The 19732-nt window shown below is 51.6% G+C and overlaps 2 protein-coding genes across 4 annotated transcripts in view; one reads left to right on the top strand and one right to left on the bottom strand.

Annotated features, from left to right (window-relative positions):
* ralgapa1 (Ral GTPase activating protein catalytic subunit alpha 1) overlaps nucleotides 1-10342 on the top strand; it is a 59738-nt gene extending 49396 nt beyond the window's left edge. For all 3 annotated transcript variants that reach the window (XM_084482488.1, XM_084482490.1, XM_084482489.1), the window contains 2 exons: nucleotides 6747-6871; nucleotides 10184-10342. In XM_084482488.1, coding sequence (XP_084338614.1) covers nucleotides 6747-6871; nucleotides 10184-10329 — 271 coding nt within the window. In that variant the 3' untranslated portion in view covers nucleotides 10330-10342. The remainder of the gene's footprint in view (nucleotides 1-6746; nucleotides 6872-10183) is intronic.
* Nucleotides 10343-14740: 4398 nt separating this feature from the next.
* On the bottom strand, nucleotides 14741-16903 carry insm2 (insulinoma-associated 2; the record flags this gene model as incomplete). The annotated part of the gene is made up of 1 exon (XM_084482027.1): nucleotides 14741-16903. The coding sequence occupies one exon, from the start codon at nucleotides 16901-16903 to the stop codon at nucleotides 14741-14743; it is 2163 nt and encodes a 720-aa protein (XP_084338153.1).
* Nucleotides 16904-19732: the final 2829 nt, after the last annotated feature.

Genomic DNA, 19732 nt, shown 5'->3' with positions numbered 1-19732 from the left:
GCTGTGTGTGTGTGTGTGTGTGTGTGTGTGTGTGTGTGTGTGTGTGTGTGTGTGTGTGTGTGTGTGTGTGTGTGTGTGTGTGTGTGTGTGTGTGTGTGTGTGTGTGTGTGTGTGCGTGCGTGCGTGCGTGCGTGCGTGCGTGCGTGCGTGCGTGCGTGCGTGCGTGCGTGCGTGCGTGCGTGCGTGCGTGCGTGCGTGCGTGCGTGCGTGCGTGCGTGCGTGCGTGCGTGCGTGCGTGCGTGCGTGCGTGCGTGCGTTGACAGCGGTAGCTCAGCAGTCGTCTGGATGTTTCTTTGCGTGGCTCATCTCTGCCGGATCGCCTGACTTCTGTGTTCAACGCCACACAGGCTGACAGCGGCAGCGGCAGCAGGTCCACGCCGCTCTCACAGGCCAAAAAGCAAATGGCTGATTTGAAAACACAATTGACCTCCTACTTTCACCTGACGAGACGTGGAGACGGTGACTGTAATGTAATTATAATAATAACGAAACAAAATGAATCATGATTCAGATCTACATGGATTGTGTCATTTCTTAATTATTCTGAAAATCGTCTTCTGATTATTGGGGTTATTGTTTACAGTCTTGCCCCTTGAAGCATAAAGAAAAACACACATTTGTACCACAAGTGGACACGGGTCCAGATGTCCGGCGGTCCGTGCGCGTGAGCGCGTGTCAGACCCATCGTTTAGCGTCACCCACGCGACGGCTTATTGGACGCATGTGGACGAGTAAGGAAAGTGACATTGCTTTAGCGTTAGGAAGGAGAGATTGCGGTTTGGGAACCAGGGCTGCTAAGTGAGATGTGTGATACTGGATATTACCTTTTGATTCAGTTAGATTTTTATATGTATACCCCCCCCCCCCCCCTCCCCCCAACCCTGTGAAACATTTATCGTATGAATACCCTCTGTGTGTGTGTGTGTGTGTGTGTGTGTGTGTGTGTGTGTGTGTGCGTGCCTTACCGCCTGGAGCTGTGCAGAGACATGAGTTGTTGCCATCAGTGGCTTTCTCCCACCTGGTCGAAACCAACCCCCCCACTGTGGGGCCATGTTTCCACCAGGTGGGAGCTAATCTGTGTGTGTGTGTGGGTGTGTGTGTGGGGGGGTCTGGGTGGCTGTCTGTAAGTTGACAAGGTACTTGGGATTCAACATGGATTTCGCTGTTGAACCCATGGTTGCGGCGACGCAAAAAACGAACACAAACATCCTCACCACTACCCGTGTGCGTGTGTGTGTGTGTGTGGTGTGTGTGTGTGTGTGTGTGGATGTGACTCGGTCTGAGAGAGAGAGAGAGAGAGAGAGATGGGCTTGAATACAGCTGCCTTCACCGTATCGCTGGAGAGAAGACTCTGGCACACTGTTCGAGGTGCTCAAAAGTCCAGCAGCCAAACTAACGCAGATAAACATAATCTAGATCCTACGGCGTGTTCTTCTCACTAGTGGACCCGGCGTACGAGTTGGCATGCGGTTGTTGTTCTGGGCCCAGTAGATCTCTACGCTGAACAGATTCAGCTATCTGACCGCGTTTCACTCTTTTGCTTTGTCTTACCCGTCCATACTTTTCAAGTTGCATATCGATAAATACGGTTTTTGTATTTTAGTTCAAATAGCAGCAGGGCTTGTACGGTGATTGCAGTGTGATGCCGTGCCCTTGTTAGACGTGGCCTATGGCGGGTTTATATGTGCGCAGCATATCACACCTTGCTGCAGGCGCTAAAAGTGGCAGGGCAGGTTAATAGCTCCTTACCTAATATCTGTAGCGAAGCGTAATAACACTTTGCTTCCATATTGATTTTGGTAATGGGTTATGTATCAGTGTGAGTGTGCGTGCGTGTGTGTGTGTGTGTGTGTGTGTGTGTGTGTGTGTGTGTGTGTGTGTCTGTCTGGTTGGCAAATGAATATTTATCGCTGTGGCTGGTGTTTGTTCCGAGTCTGACCGGAGATAAAGACGACATCTGGCCCGTAATCAGAATTACTATCACTGCATGTGTGATGCATCTACATCTGCTTCTTGTAGGGATTTTTTATTATATTTATAGTTTTGTGTGTGTGTGTTATTTAATCGGCTTTAAATGAGCACTGGCAGAATTCACACACACACACACACACACACACACACACACACACACACACACACACACACACAGGGTGTGTGGTGGTGGATGGGAATGACGAGGTCAGAAAAATGTGTTTTTGAAGCCAGTTTCCACACTACTTTTTTTTTCTCTTTTTCCTTTTATCTCCACCCCTCTTTAAACCCCCCCCCCCCACCACCCTTTTTTATCTCTGTCTCTGAGGTGGGTTAGGGGGCAGATGAATGGCGGTAGATACGTGTTTGTGTGTGTGTGTGTGTGTGTGTGTGTGTGTGCGTGCGCGTGTGCGTGCACGCTTCGTGCTGTTCATCCACCCCAAGCAATAAATGGTGCATTCAGACCATACTATCTCTATCCCCATCTCCCTCGTGTCCATGTATATAGTCACACACACACACACACACACACTGCTGTAATGAAATCACAGGGGCCCCATATCAGTGGTATCGCAGAAAGATATAAACCCATTAGCTGGTTCCTCGGGGCATGGCCCCACACACAGACAGGGCCGAGCACACATAGGTTTGTCATTACACGCTGTAAAGCTCCTCCAATTGTATTAGCTCTCAGATGTCCCTTTTCTCTGTTGTCCCTTCCAATGCCCAGAGTGGGGCGGACAGATAGGGGAGGTGTGTGCACGTGTGTGTGTGTGTGTGTGTGTGTGTGTGTGTGTGTGTGTGTGTGTGTGTGTGTGGAAACGGGGGTCTGGTCCGCTGTTCACGAGTGCACACCGTGTAAACGGCGAGAGGCGATCAACGCGCTCCATCGCTACCTCTCCACCGTCGCCACCCGACTGGACACTCTGCACCACGAGACGCTCCGCAGAATAACACTGTGAGGTGAGTGCGTGTGTGTCGGAGATAAAGTGCGCCTGTGCATTTGTGCGTCCGTCTCGCAAAACTCCAAAAAGGGGGGAAATCGTGCAAACACGCGCGCACGCACGCACGCACGCACGCACGCACGCACGCACGCACGCACGCACACACACACACACACACACACACACACACACACACACACACACACACACACACACACACACACACACACACACACACACGCACACGCGCGCACGCGCGTTGTCGTGACGCAAGCTGTGCAGCCGCAATGTGCGCGGGGAAACGCAATCACACACCAACGCACACGGATGTATGCCCGCTACACGTCAATTTTATTTCCGTTTTTGACTGACATGCACACGGGCGCACCCAGCAGTATGCCCAGCCTCCTGATGTGCTAACAAGCCCCCCCGCCTCCTCCCCCCCCCCCCCCCCCCTCCACCCTCGCTCCAGTGCGATCGCACGAGACGAGCGCATCACAATGATCACTCGACGGGAGAGAGAGAGAGGTGAGGAGGAAGAGAGGAAGGGGGAGGGCGGCGGCGGCGGCAGTGGTGGTGGGGGGGCTGGTGGTGGTGGTGGGGGGGCGAAGAGGGCACTGGTACTTTGCTCTCTTTTCAGACGGGCGAGAAAATTAGTTTGCGACACCACACAAAAGAGCCCCTTTTTCCTCTCTTCCCCACCGCGGCCTCATGAATGTCTATAATGGTGGCCTCAAAGTCCGCTGTGAGGATGGCCACGTTGGACATGGACGGAGGCTCCGTTCTGGGCCATTTCCTCCCTCTTTATCTTGTCCACCGAGGCCCTATGTGGCACAAGGCGCCTGGAGGACAGGTAACAGCGTCTCGTTCACCTCCCTCTTGGTCTGGTTGAGACTTTGACGTGCCTTGACCCGCGTTACAATGCGTGTATTAAATCACACAGGATCGAGTGGAGGTAACTGGCTGACCGCATGAGATGAGTCCGTATGATGAACGTGGAAATCTTTCTGGTGCGTTTCCATGGTGCTCCCTGAATGGACAGCTCCCAGCAGGCCTTTTCAAACGTCTAACACGGTCTGAACCAAAAGGGGCTTTTGATTCTTGATGTTTTCTATCAAATGTGCGCTTCACCTGACCTCAAGAGCTCGCCTGTAAGTACTTGAATCTCAGAGACACCCCGCTGGTGGGTGGGTGGGTGGGTGTGTGTGTGTGTGTGTGTGTGTGTGTGTGTGTGTGTGTGTGTGTGTGTGTGTGTGTGTGTGTGTGTGTGTGTGTGTGTGTGTGTGTGTGTGTGTGTGTGTGTGTGTGATCCTGATCTCTTCTTGTTGTGATCACTGCACCCTTTCTGCTCGTTGGAAGGACATGTGTTGTCGAGGTGACCGGGGGCCTCAAACGCTGAACCCAGGTAGGGGGGGGGGCGGGTCTTCAGACAGAGAAAGGGTGGCGGGGGAGAGAAGAACACAATGGTGGTGTCGTTAATCGTGTGTGTGTGTGTGTGTGTGTGTGTGTGTCTTGCCATCGCAGATTCTATGGCGCGTTCTCAGTGGTCTTTGTGGATGACCTCTTTATTCCACAGAACCCCTCCGAGCCGCGAGCAGTTGTTCCTCTTTGAGCCACAAGGGGACCATAAACTACAGTATGTTATGAAGTGTGATCTGAATCAGACAATAACAATTGTTGATTCTGCATTACTTCACCAAACCAAACTAAACTTCCCGATCGCAGGATGAAATCGAAACATAAACCACTTTCCACTAAACATTGATCCTAAATCACCTGATTTTAGGATAAACCGCTCATAACCATTGTGAGTGGATTTTGCGTGAGTGAGTGAGTGAGTGAGAACTCACTCACTCACTCACTCACTCACTCACTCACTCACTCACTCACACCCTAGCAGTGTTCTCACGCTCTCAGCTGGAGGCTGAGGTGGTAAGGTGGTTTTGGCAGGAAAAGTCAAACGGCGCCATCGCACACACACACACACACACACACACACACACACACACACACACACACACACACACACACACACACACACACACACACACACACACACACACACACACACACACACACACACACACACACACACACCGGGTCGGCGCAGCAGACACCGGTTGCCTGGACGACCGGCTGTGACTGCGGATGTCTCTCACTCTCTCTCTCACACCGATCCCGCCCTACGCAGACAGACACACACACACACACACACACACACACGTCCCCAGAGGGCTATTACCAGAATATCTTCCTCAGCATCTCTCCGTCTGATCCCGGCCCCCCCCCACCCCCCCACTAACCCTACAGGCCATCACCGCTCAGATCACACCCTTCCTACCCTCCCCTGCTAGTTCTGCCACTTCTGTTTCCCCCCCCCCCCCCCCTTCCCCCTTGGTTCCCTTTCCTTTCACCCCTCCTCCCACACCAGCCCCCCCCCCCCCAACACCCTCCCACCCGTCCATCGTTGAGCTCGTTCCTCAACAGGTCTCCCCCCCCCCTCTCCTCCCTCTCCCCCGCCCGTCCCCCCCCCCCTACGCTCTGCCTCTCCTCCCTCTCCCCCGCCCGTCCCCCCCCCCTTCGCTCTGCCTCTCCTCCCTCTCCCCCGCCCGTCCCTCCCCCCCCCCCCTACGCTCTGCCTCTCCTCCCTCTCCCCCGCCCGTCCCTCCCCCCCCCTCTCCTCCCTCTCCCCCCCCCCCCCCCTCTCCTCCCTCTCCCCCGCCCGTCCCCCCCCCTACGCTCTGCCTCTCCTCCCCACTGCCGCCGTAACCTTGGCCCCGGCGCTGCTTCCGCGCGCGTTTGATGTACACGGCGTGCGGCATCTGGCCGCGATAGCCGTGCCCGGGTCTATTCGGCGCCTGATCTTTGTCTCATTTTGTGTCATTGTTTTACACTCCGGCCCCCCGTGATCACCGTCCGTATGACCCCCCCCCCCCCCCCACCGCCCCCCCCCCCCTCCCCCATTCACCAGACTCTAACTTATCTCCCTCTCTCGGTCTCATGTGTCGCCGTCTGCCCGGTGACAGAGGAGCCGCGCGGCGCTCTTGTCATTGTCCCTTTAACCAGATCAGCCGCCATTAGACCAGAATCTGCTCATTCTGAGCCCATAGAGAGGCTCTCCTAACCCAATAGAGGAGCCCGTGGAAGCCCATTAGAAAAGCTAAACCTTTCACGCAGACGCGCGCGCAAACACACAAACACACAGACGCACGCAGACAACCGCGTACAGATAAAGCAGCATTAGTGTCCACGGGGCGGGCTTCATTCTGAAAGAAGCATTTATTAACCTGATCTCATCATACCGGGATCTACACACACACACGCACGCACGCACGCACGCACACGCGCACGCGCACGCACGTACAGATCCACGCACACACTGTGTTACTACACCCTCCCTCCTCCCCCCCCCCCCCCCCCGGTGACACACTGCCCCCGCCGACACGGCCGACCCACGCACCCTCAGATCACCTCCTCCACTCAGCTCGTCGACGGCACGGCGACGCGCGCTTGACGGCTTGAGCCGAAGAAGGCGTGCGCGGCGGCGGCGGCGGTGGGGCAGCGGCCCCCGAGAGGCCCCCGCCCCCGGAACGGCCCCGCCGCTCGCAACGTTACTGGCCCCTGGGGTCTCCGGGAGCGGTTATCACTGGCAGATCAATGGATACGAGCGCAGCAGCAGAAAATATCATTCTATTAACAAGGTTACGCGGAACCCGACTCTAATCACGTTGTCGGCAGTTTAAGACGCAGGGCTTCGGGGGGGGGGGGGGGTTGGGGTGTTGTGGGGGGGGGTGTTGGTGCCGTTGTTGCCCCTTGACCTTTTGACCCCAGCTACGAGGAGCGTTCGCGCTACCTGGAGACCATCGTGCAGCACCACCAGGAGCCCACCACCTTCGAGGACTACGCCGCCCGCGTCTACAGCCCCGCCCCCTGCACCCACCCCCCCTCCGACGCAGGTAGGACGCAGGGGCGCCCCCCTCCCCCCTCCCCCGCGCGGCCCCGCGGCGCGCTCGGCTCGGCCACCGTCGTGCGCGTGGTGCTCGGTCGCTGTGGTTCAGTCACACTAACGAAGGCGGAGTGAACGGGCCGATACGTCTAATGGCGGAGGTGGGGGGGTGTCGGTCAAACGGCCAGTTAAAATAGGGCTGTTTTTTTTGGGTGGTTGTTTCCGGAAATAGTTTTGACTGAATGAAATCCTAAATAAATCCTACAGGTCACAGTAGTAGCATTATGTGTGTAACCTCTTCACTTATTTATTATTTTTGTCTTATCTATCCCATCTGCTTTGGAGAGTCTCGGATCCAGCGTCAGATATCGTGATTGGCTCACCCTGACGTGTGTGTGTGTGTGTGTGTGTGTGTGTGTGTGTGTGTGTGTTTTCATCTTTATTCTAATGGTTGTCTTTCACTATACTCCTGTCATTTGGTTCTGTGGCTTTAATAGCCCCAAAAGTCATGTATTACATGTGCACACAGTTATACTCTCTGATAAACCAGGAAACAACAATGAATACATTCATTTCCCTGCTTTGAAGCTGAAAATATAGACCAACAAGACCTGGAGAACATTTTTGATCAACAATGAATAATTGTGTGAAATGATGTTGCAGTAGTCAGCTGGTAATCTTTTTTGCCACCCCAAAGGGTTATTCAGAACAATAGTACACAGCTCTGTTCCAGAAATACAGCCATGAGCTCCATTAAAATAGATCTAATATGGGGCAAAAAGTTGTGCTCTGTGTTTTGGGCTTATCCCTGGAAATACAAAAAGATCCCCACATTTCATTGATTTCATCTTGTTTTCATTACACTTTGGCCTTATTCAATCCCGTTCTGAATAACTCTGAGTAACTCTCGCTCTGAAACTAACTCCCAGGTCATTTATCCACAACAACAGGGATCCAGTCTTCTTGCCTTTTTTTTTTTCTTTGAGCTATTGTCCTTTCTTTGGTGAATTTTACCATTTTGTTTTGTGTTTATTTTATTTATTTGTCCCTTCCTCCCCCTTCCCACTTCCTTTAGATCGTAATGTCTCACTTGCCTATAGCTAAAAGGTAAGCCTGTCACACGAGTAACACGTCCCGTTCTGATTGGCTCTTCCTTGCAACATTCTCCTCGTCTCTGTATGGTCTGGTCTTGCATATCCTTCCATTTCCACGGTCTCCACCTTCTTCTTCCATTGTCCAGACGTGCCGCGTCATTCTCAACCCAGTCTGTGCGTAGGGTCCGGGGGGGAACAGCCTTCCTCGTGTTGCTGTCTAAGAACACGATCAGATAGTGCCTGTCACGCCAGTCTGTGTGTTTCCCCACCTCTTGCTCTCAGTCAAAGCTTCGACGAGGTTGACGATCCACAGAGGACGTCTCCATGAAATGTAAACGTACAACGACTATAATATAAAATGACACCTTCGTCCAGAAGATGATGTTTTCAAATTGGATTTGGCTTTGTTTGATTAAATGTTGGCGACGAGCGCACAGACTGGAAATGCCTCGAGCCGAGTCACTCCTAGCCATGAAATCTGAAGCATTGACTGTGGAGACTGTCTCTCCTCAGACCTCGTTGTCGCTCTGAACTGTTGTTACTGGTCGTCCTCTGGTTTGTGACCTGGCATGACGTAGCCCTATAGCAGCGCCACAAAGGTGCACACGCGCTGACACACGAACACACGGCGACGGCAGACAAAAAACCTGCTTTCTGAAGTATCTGGTTGTTGTTCATGTTTGGTAAGTGGTTATCGTTGTGATTATTGTCGGGGTTGTTGAAGGATTATGTGCTTCGTGAGAAGAGTTAATCTGGCAGAAGTGTGTGTTTGTTTTGTGCGTCTGTGTCTGTGGGTTTGTTCTGTGTTTTCTTGAACTTAATTTCCTGCCTTTTTATTTTCATGCTTCTTGTTGGCCTCTTTATTTTGTATCTGTCTGTTTACTTTTAACCATCTCTTCGTCCCTCATGCTGTCGCTGGCGCTCCTCTCATCTACGTTGAATTTGTCTCTCTATTTCTGTTCCGTGCGCTCTTGTCTCTTTCGGTCTAATCTTATTTTCTGTGTTTGTCTTTTTCTTTTCCCCTCCTCTATCGCTCCTCCTCCTCTCCGGCTCCTCTCCAGAGGACAGTAGCGTGTCCTACCTGATGGTTCCTAAGCCTCGGGACGGCTTGAGCCTGCTTAGGGTCAAGGGAAAGGGCCTCAAACACAAAGTATTTCACGCAAGCTGCGAATGGTACGCTGTGAGGCCCCGAGTCGTTGATCAACCCTAAAAGCCTCTCCACCCTTTTCTATTAGAGGGGAGGCGACACCCATGTACACATTACTAAAGGTTGGAATTGGCCATCAAGACACACAAATGCATTATTTGTGCTGTTTCCAGAATGATCATGATGTGTTATGGTCTATGAACATATTCTTTCTTTTTTTTTTTTTTTCACTTATTGAGGCGTACATTGCAGACACACCCGACCGGCCACAGTGTGTTCCTACTAAGAACCGTTCCTAACCTGTAGATGGTGGCAAACCCTCGCATTAGAGCTGCTCCTTAACCTCCTCCCCTAGTCTCCTCTCAGAGCGTGTAGGTCCCACTTCTCTGTGTAGGTTAGCGTCGAAGACTCCCTAGGCTCCCTTGCCCCATCTCCTACCCTAAGAGCTCCAACATGTAGCAACAAAAAAAAAGGCCCACAGCAAGGCGTCTAGAGAAGGGTCAGTCTCCGTAGTGCGCTTCATCGCCCCCCGCCGGCTTGCCCCGTAGCTCCCCGGCCCCCCCTGCGGTCCGCCCCGTCTCCCTCTGTCCTGTGTCGCGGCTCTCTCTTGTGTCCGTCCGTCCCCCCCCCCCCCCCCCCCCCCCCCCCCCCCCCCCCCCCCCCCCCCCCCCCCCCCCCCCCCCCCCCCCCCATCCCATCTCTCACCGTCCAGCACGCTGTCTTTGCCAAAAATCAAGCGCTTCTGTCCCTGTGTGTCGCGGTGTGTTGTCAGAACGTGTTGGAATGAGAACGTGAGAACTTCCTCTCTTGTCTGTCGTTAGGTGTGTGTGTGCGTGCGTGTGTGTGTGTGTGTGTGCGTGTGTGCGTGTGTGTGCGTGCGGGTGCGGGTGGGTGGGTTAGTAGGTGTTGTGGGGCACTGTAATATTTGGGAAATTCCTTTTTGTCTTATTCTGCTCCTAACTGTTCCTAACCTCCACCCCCCCTTCTTTCTTCATCCACATCCCGTTCATCTCCGACGTTCCCTTCATCCTTCCCTTATCTCCTCCTCCTCCCTCCTCTCCTACCTGTCTCTCTCTCTCAGGCTCCTGCCTCGAGATTCTTCGGGGAGAAAGCCCGGCGCTGGGGGAGGTCGGGAGCGACTCCCCCTCCCCCATGTCTCCCCGGACTAGCAAGAGCCGCATGTCCATGAAGCTGCGGCGCTCGTCGGGATCGGCCAACAAGACCTGAACGAGAGACGCCCCCCCCCCCCCCCCCCTGCCCCCCCCGTCTCCCCCGTCCCCCGTCTCCACCCCCCCAATCTCCCCCCACCCCCCTCACCCCCTCTACAATACACTACACATAGACACACATACGCACGTGTGTCTGCTAATATATTTCACCGCTTTGGCCGCCGCCGCCACCACAGCGAACCACAGCGAGCGGTGTCTTATGTCCACTTCGCCGTATCCACGGACTGTACTGTCGGCCAATAAGGGGGGGGGGGGGGGGGGATTAGCTCCCCCCCGCTCGGTGTCGGCCAGTGACACCGGGACCAGGACCAGACCACCTGTCGGAATGGTGCCACGTGTGTAGGTTTGGGTTTGGTTGCGTTCGGAAGTGCAGAAAGCGAAAGTCGGGATTCCTCAAAATTGTCAGGAGAGAAATCTATATCACACGATCCCAGGTCATTTGTTCTTGTGATCTTATTTCTTGCAGGCATGAAAGGGACGAGCGTTTGTGACGTGTTCACTGTGATATTATTTCCTTCCGTTCAGAGTAACGTTTCGAGGAGGTCCATTCAGGCAATTGTTCACCGTCGTGTTTTTGAGTTTCTGTGTGCGTTTTCAACGGGCAGACAAGCAAACACAGCCAGCAGGGGTGTGCCAGTCTGCTACAGCCGCAGCCAATGGGGAGCACTCACCCCTGGCACGGTAGCCAATGACGGTGGACTTCGAGCGAAGAAGCGACTTGTGTCCCCTCGCAAAGTCCACCTGTCCAGCATGCCGCCATTTGGGTTCTGTGTAGCACACACAGCTCAGCGTAGAATCCATTTCCCATTCACACTCCTGTGCTTACCTGCTGTACTGTGCTGCCCTGTGCTCCTACCACTCCAGTGGGTTCTATGTGCGCCATAAGGGGGTCCGCCCGCCTGCGTCGTGTGCCGCGCTGCGTTCATCTCTGTCCCGTGGGGGTCAGTGACGGCGTAGGAAAGGTATCGTGCAATGATGACCCAACCGCTCATTTGATTGCTATGGTCTGGTCGCAAACTGACAATGCTGGGGAGTATATTGACATTTTTGCATGTATTTTGCTCGGCCCCTATATTTAGATGATTAAAATCAGCCGGTTCGGATAGAGACAGGCGACACAAGTAATGCTGTGTTTGCGGACAGTTACATGTAGATGTATCTTGTGTGCATTGTAAACAGTGGTTATGGCCAACTTGTACATTTTGTATTCTTTTTTTTTTTTTCCTCTCTGCAATGGTAAAAAAAAAAAAAAATGCTTTGCTTTATCAACCTTGGACAACTGTTTTGGTAGGAAAAATGGAGGCCTGTTAAAGTCCATTTTCTTGTGCTCTGTGCAGCATGAGATTGTATTTAGCCAACCCTTATCACCCCTTCCCATTGAAACACACTACATTATCCCTCGGAAGTGCTGCTATGCGGCAGCCCTATTAAGCTAAAGGTGAATCTGTTTGGTTTCTGAAGGAAATCTTTTTCCTCAAATTGACAATTGAGAAATTTAATTATTTTTAGTTTTTTTTTTTTACAAACCAACCAAAAGAATGCTGACTAAATGTATATACCCGCCGGTCCCCCCAGCACACAGCGTTTTGAGCAAGGCTCATCACAAGGGGATCGGTTCGTGTCTTTTTAGACGAGAGGTATTCTACAGCTCGTAGGACGTAACTGGTTATATAAAAAAACGATAAGAAAAAGCTTTTTCTTGCTTTTTTGATTGACTGTAGTGTATGTTTTGACCCAAACAAGAATAATGTTGCTGCATCTCTTAAGTTTGGTGGCATTTTTATATGTGCTATAGACCTAGAGTTTCTATCTGCATCGATATATACATTAAAATATATAGGTTTATGAATATCTATTAAATGTGTACAGAGAGAGGAAACATGTTATGTATATACTAATAAGTCAGAAGAGCCAAAAAAAAACTGAAAAACAATCAACCTCAAGCCCATATCCGCTCCAGATGGGTAAACACTACTATAATATTTTTGTTTTTATATATATATATAAATATATATATATTAAGCGATTATTCATTTTTTAAGCACTCCAACCGACCAGTGGAAACCTTCATTCTTGCGCCTTTGAAGATGTACGTTTGCTCGGCTTCTACGACTATATTGAGTTCATGTCCGTTTATGTCCTATTGCATTTCTTAATTCTTCCCCAATTTGTTTTTGTTTTTTTCAGTTTTGATTTTTTTAATTTAAATCCTGGCCCCATGACGTCATTAATCATGACTATAATAGTCCAACTCCAGCTCCGGAGTTTAACTTCTCATTCATTTTCTTTCTTTCTCCATAGCCATTGTTTCTCAAAAGTGAGAGAAAAAAGGGATTTAAAACGCCATTATATTTTTGAAAAGTGATTCCATTTACTAATGACATTGTGGATTGAGCTCAAACATTTTTTTTGTTTTTGTATTATTTGTAGACGCGAGTCTTGTGAATATTTCACCCCTGACTAACGTTGAAATATATTTTTGTTCACATGACATTACTTTATATTATCATATTCGTAGTCGTCTTCCAGGACAAGAATGAGAGCCATATACCTGTGTCCCTCCACCTCCATCACTTTACCACACGTGCATCACATGTGAATCACATGTCAACCACATGTGCCCCTGGCGTGTGCGCTAAACCGAGTCTGTGCTCCACTGGAGACGGTGTCCGGGCGTTCCATCTCCACACCCTTCAGCGCTTGTTTGTACTCGTACAACTTTGCCCCTTTTACCTCTTGCCACTCACTAGTACCATACTTTGTTGGCTATTTAATCAGGTAAAAATCATCCAACACGTTGGTGACCCAATAAGACCTATTGTTGTGTTGTTGCCATGCACATTCATAGTTTAAATTTTTGTAAGGGTGCCAAATTGTAATTGCCTGTATAAATGAATTGATGGCGTGTGATGGCTTTAAAACAGATGTGTTTGTGTGTGTGTATATATATATACATATATATATAATGTATAGAGGCAGTGAGCAGTTTGGGGACAAAGCTAGTGTAGCCTGTGTGACTCGACATGCTGCATGCCATCAGATCAGTTATAAACGCATGTGTGACAGTTGTATCCCAACACATGCGCACGCACACACACAACTATCACTGTCAAATCTGTTACATAAGGAGTGGATGTGTAATGCTTTTTGACAATAAAAGATACAAAATTCTAACACTGACTGTCTGGTGTTTGTCTGGCGACGCGGGGACAGGGCTGAGAGCAAGACCGCATTGGCAGCTCTGCAGATCAGGGCCAGTAATTGCATTGTAAATTGTGTGTACAATTTGACACAGTTGAGTCTTATAGGTGAAGCATCCCAATTGGAAAATTTTAATTTTATTAAAATCCATGAAATGTAACTATTAACATGAAGATCAACATCATAAATTGGACGAAGCAAACTGAGACGGAATGTGACAACTGTTACCAGTTTAATTTAATTTATTTTGTCCTAAAAAGTAAATAATCACAAATACATTTGTCACACTAGATTTCCAGCATTATTTCAATGAATAAAAACTGATATTTTTTAAAGGATTTACTTTCTGTCTGAAAATAATTGTATAATAATTTTCATTTTATAGCTCTGAACTTCACTTGCTGCCATATGACCATGGTGTGTGTGTTACTAGTGTGTTTCCATTGGAACAATTTTTGCTAATTCGTGCTAATTCCACTTTAGTATTTTTATTCATTCATTATTATTTTTTTAAATCTTAGAATAAGGATTTTGAAATGGACTGAAGATATCGATTGCGTCTCCCACTTCACAGACAAGTCAGGATCCCTTTCAAAAATGCAATTATACGGACGAGGCCATGCTGCGTGATTCGCTCTGTAGTTCATACAAGCCTACGGAGTTGTTTTAATTATATTCAATGATCCATCATTGAATATCATTTTCCTTTGTAAAAAATAAATAAAATAAAGTATCAATATTTTTTTCCGGAAGGTATGCCCTTGGACTTGTATAGGCTAACAAATGACTATAAAACAATCCAACAATATTAGGCCTATCTCAAATCAAATATCCTGGAACATTCCCTGTTTCAGCACCACGGACAGCGATGCCGCTGCTCTCCCTCTACTTTAATACTGCGACCCGTTAGGTTAAGGACAAATAAAACAGGAACTTTCTTAAGATACATTTTGTCTGTTCATTTAATTCGATTGTTGTTATATTGCAATCAAGCTGTTTGACGAAGACACGTTGAGACCAGACCACGTGATAAAAGAAAGTGCACTCATAGCATATCTAAATCACACACACACACACACACACACACACACACACACACACACACACACACACAGTAAACAGAGCACAAAATATAACAACATTTTTTTTGTTATGATGTGATGCGGTCCTCATTTTGCTTCTGCCTCTCGCAGGCCTGCGGGCGCGTGTCACGGCCTGACGGCCATCTGCATCAGCATCACCTGCCGGGTGTCGGTGGGGTGGAACTTGGCCATGTGTCGCGTGAGTCCCGGGAAGCTGTAGAGCGTGGAGGGGCAGTGTTCGCACGGGAAGATCTGCTGCTGCTGCGGCGGCGGGGGCGCGTCACATTCCACCGGGCCGCTGTCCTCCCTGTGCGCGAGCAGGACCTCGGTTCTGATCCCGCTTCCCATCGTCCCCGCGCCCAGTAACTCGTCCCTCATCGCGTGCCACAGACGGTGCTTGTCCCGGATTTCCACGGACGGGAAACGCGCACCGCACAGGTGACACGCGCACATGGGATTGGGTCTGTGGTGGCCCTCGTGCGCCGAGCCGTACGGTGCCGGCGGCGGGGAGGAAGAGGCCCGCGCGGTCATCTCGTGAGCGGCCAAATGTTTTCTTAGATACGCTTGTCTCCGGAACTTCTTCCCGCAGTACTGACACTCGTAGATGTCCTCTTCCGGGAGGGTCTGGACGAACGCCGTCGGCGGAAGTTGTTGTTGTGAGGGTGCGGGTTGCTCCACGCGCTCCTTCGGACTCTTGCCGACCGGCGGCAGGAGGCTCGAGGGCGGGCTGTCCGCCGTCCTCGTGCTCTGCTGCTGGAGCTCCATTCCGCTTCCGACCGAATTCCCGTAGCGCGGGGAAGAGTCGTACGCGGGCGGCGCGAGCCCGAGCCCGTCCCCGTCCAGGCGGTCTACCGGGACCGGGCCGCCGTGCAGCTGTAACGGATACGGTTCGCGCCTCGCGCAAGAGTTGTCCAGGAGCGCGCCGGGGTGCGGATTGCCGTTCGCGCGCAACAGTTCGTTCTCTTTTCCCTCCATTTCTAAAAAGGCGGTCGGCCGGTCGTCCTGCCCGGGCCCCCCCGGCCCCCCGCGGCTCTCCGGCCGGGACTTGCTCTTCGCGCCCTGCGGGGTCGTCTCTTTGCCCTGGCCGCCGGTCACCGGGCGCGGTTTATGCCAGCGACGATGGGACGCCAGATTGGCGGGGCAGCTGAACACTTTATCACACTCGGGGCATCGGTACTCCACGCGCACGATCCGCGAGCACTTGTGCTGCGCGAGGGAGAAGGGGTCGGGGTACTCCTCCTTGCACAGCTGGCAGATGAACTCCCCGAGCGGCTTGTTCTCCACGGTGGACAGCGACGACTTCTCCCGCTGCAGCCGCCGGAGCTCGGGGCTCTCCTTCTTGATGCGGAGCCCCAACACGGGCGAGGTCGTGACCTCGTCCTCGAAGTTTAACTTCCGGTGGAGTTTGGGTTTTTTGGCGGGCTGGCCCGCCGCGGACGGTTTGGCGGGTCGGTGGCTCGCGCGCTGCTCGTGCTCCGTCCCCACCGCCGCGCGTTTTTTCAACGCGAACTGCTGCTGCTGGTGGTTGTGGTTGATCAGCGTCAGCGGCGGGAACAGCGCGCTCATGGCGGCGTCGTTCTTCGAGCCGTCGTCGGGGTTCTCGCCGTAGAGCGGCGCGAGGCGGTGCTGCGTCAGCAGCCTCTCGATGGAGGTGGACATCGACGTCGACGCGGAACTCATCAGGAACGGAAGCTCCGGTACCCCGGTGGCTGTTTCCGCCCCCACCGGGGCCGACGTCGTCAGGTACCGCCCGGAGAACAGAAGTTTGTTTGGGTCTTCCTCGTGGACGTCCAGCAGTCTCGTGCCCACCGGTTTGACGGGGCTGTACGACTCCGTTAAAGTCAGCGCGTGACGAGTCGGGGCGGCGGGTAGGCAGAAGCGGGAGAAATCACCGGTCGGAGCCAACACGTCCACTTCGGTCACCGACTCCTCGAACTCGAACTCCGGTGGCTGTGCGCGCCGCCTTCGTTCCCCCTCCGCCTCTCGCGCCGACTCCACGTGCGGGGGGCTCCACGCCGCTGTGACTCGCGCGGAGTCCTCGCGACCAACGGCGCGCGGGCCATCCACTGTCGGGGCGAAGGGGAACACGCTCATCACCGCCCTGTCCGGGTGCTGCTGCGGGTTTACTTTGCCCGGCGCCGCTGCTGCTGCGGTTTCCTCCCGCGTGTTGTCGTTCCCGACCCATGCGATGTCCTTGACGCACGACGCATCTGTCTCTATGGTAACGCTCCGCGATCTGTACGACGCGGGGCATCGCCGGTGTCTCTTCACCAGGAATCCGCGAGGCATGGCGAGGTCTCTCTTCGAGCCGCCAGCCACCACCACCACCACCACCGCGTGACACAAAAACAACTCGAATAACTTGAAGCAAAAGACGGAGAGCTTCCAAGCGAAAAATATATTTAAATTAAAAAAATCCGGCGTGTAGAAGATGGACAAGTGATAGACAGAGAGAGAGAGAGAGAGAGAGAGAGATGGACAAGTGATAGACACAGAGAGAGAGAGATGGACAAGTGATAGACAGAGAGAGAGAGAGAGAGAGAGAGAGAGATGGACAGAGCTCAGGGCGGCAGGCGTCGACTCGACGTGGAGGTAAACTCGACAGAACTGTGGTGGTCCGCCCTGTTTGTTTTTATCCCCTGCAAGGTGTCTGCACCCCCCGCACCGCCACACCCCTCCCCTCTCTGACACACACACACACACACACACACGCGCGCGCGCGCGCGCGCACACACGCGCGCACGTATACACTACACTCTCTTCTCTCTTTTCTCTTTTCTGTCCCTCATCTTTCCCTTTCAGAGGACGTTCTCTTAACTTCTCACCCGCTGAATGGTGAAGAGGCCTATTTTCTATCTTCATATACTTTTGTGCTGCCATTGTGTGTGTGTGTGTGTGTGTGTGTGTGTGTGTGTGTGTGTGTGTGTGTGTGTGTGTGTGTGTGTGTGTGTGTGTGTGTGTGTGTGTGTGCGTGTGTGTGTTTCGTCCAGTGTAAAAGTGAATGGAAACAACACACATCTGGGTTATTCTATAACCCTTCCCATTTGTGTGCTTAAAGTTGAATTTATCAAGACAATTCAATTCAATTAGTAGGCCTAGCCGATTAGGCCGATTCCCCACATAGGGCTGAACAACAATGGCAATGCGAAATAGTTTCTGAGCTTAACATTGACACCACGAACATGTTTTAGATTCCGTTATATGTAAATATCCAACACAGTGGTATCAAGCTCGCAAAGATAAGACGGACAACATGTGAACAAACGCGTCGGGCTGTTTTATTACACGTGTGAGAGGACCTATGGGGATTGATAGCGATCACATCGCTGGGGTTTGTAATTAGTGGTGTCCTCGGTGGCTATACACCCATTCCTTACTACATTTATGGTGGGAATCATTTTGGTGTGTGTGTGTGTGTGTGTGTGTGTTTTCAGAGGGGTGGGGGGGGGGGGGGGGGTATTATTCACACACAGCCCCTCCCCTTAGAAGCTGCTGATGCTGATAAGAGAGATGGGGGGAGAGGGGGGGATCAGCTATGTCTTTTCCCTGAGGGAGATGGCCAGCTTCTGTATTCGCTGTCCAAGTGCTCTGACGGCCCGGGCCGATCCGCCGGGGTCGGCCTGGCGTCGCTGCTTGGAAATCAATCAGGAGGGAAGCGTGAGAACCGTGGGGCCCCCTGGCGATGTCCACATAGCCGCCAACAGACGTGTATACCGAGCCGGGTGGGAGCGTTGGGTTGGCTCCTGTACAACGTGGCGGATGGATATGACGGCGTGAAGCGTCCGCGGTGTTTAATGACATGAAGGACAGCTGCTGATTGCCGGGAAAAGGTCGCGTGGTGTATAGACGCACACACGCACGCACACACGCACGCACGCACGCACGCACGCACACACACACACACACACACACACACACACACACACACACACACACACACACACACACACACACACACAGGCGACATTTCCTAAGGCGCCATCATTTGGGAGTCTTCCGTTTGGCTTTCATAATAAATCCATGCACGTTGATGATTGTATCCGGATCTATAGCCCCCCGCAAGGACAATTTGGCAACATGTTATTACAAAGCTTTTGTTTTCCTGCAGGCCTATAGCCTAGAGACGTTGAAAACGGAGGCCTCTAATTCCCCTAAACACAACATAGGGCCTGCAGATTTCTCCTAAGCCCGGGCCTTTATTGAGTGCCCGTTAAGTGCAGGCATTGAGTTGGATAATGCAAATGATAGGCCTATAGACGACATGAAAGACCGCGTGACAGGACTGGGTCCGATTCACTCGGATGTAAAGATAAAGTCGATCGCACTAGAACTATATTGGAACTCAAACTATGGCTTGAAGTCTGACTTAAAGTATATCCAGACGTTGTTATTATTCCTTCCGTTCCCTACTGTTTAGTTTATGTGTTTCGTATCGTATGATCACATATATCTGCTTAATACATAACTAACTGACCATGATGATCATAAATGCGTGAGGCGAGATGATGGACGTCTCTGGGCTGTGGATGAGAACGTGTTCAGCACCGAGAGGCGGACAGCTCCTCTGGACGGCAGAGGGTTCCTCTCCGATCGACGACACACGGGTCACAGGCCTGTGTCCTTTGAGAAAACGTTCTCATTTGAGCTGATTTGGGGTTTCTTTTCATTTGAAAACGTGGTAGGGCATCCACTGGCCGTGTCGGACGTATAGGACTGTTGGGAATGATACAATGCCACGTAAGTTATGTTTATTTTGATTTTATTTTTTTACCTATATAGGTAAAAAAAAAAAAAAAAGTTTATTATATTTTTGCATTCATTTACTTAATTTATTTTTTCGGTCAAAAGCCGAAACACGAAAAACTTCGTGTGCACTAGAAGAGAAAAAGTTCCGCCAACAAAATCAGTAGAATGAACGTCTGGCGCCATCTAGTGGATCAAAGTGGTAGTGGTCGTATAGGCGCACGACTTTCGTTCTGCTCAGATTATATTTGGTTAGGTCGCCTTTATCTTATCGAATCCGTTGCCTCCAAAGTGCATAGGCTACATTTATATAGACCCACAGTGTCCCCTTTTTACGGCCCCACTAGTATGCAGCCCACCCTGCTTACCATCCGC

This window comes from Micromesistius poutassou, assembly GCF_964030765.1.
Source record: "Micromesistius poutassou genome assembly, chromosome: 17".
Classification (NCBI taxonomy): domain Eukaryota; kingdom Metazoa; phylum Chordata; class Actinopteri; order Gadiformes; family Gadidae; genus Micromesistius; species Micromesistius poutassou.
This window is presented reverse-complemented; position numbering and strand designations above follow the sequence as displayed.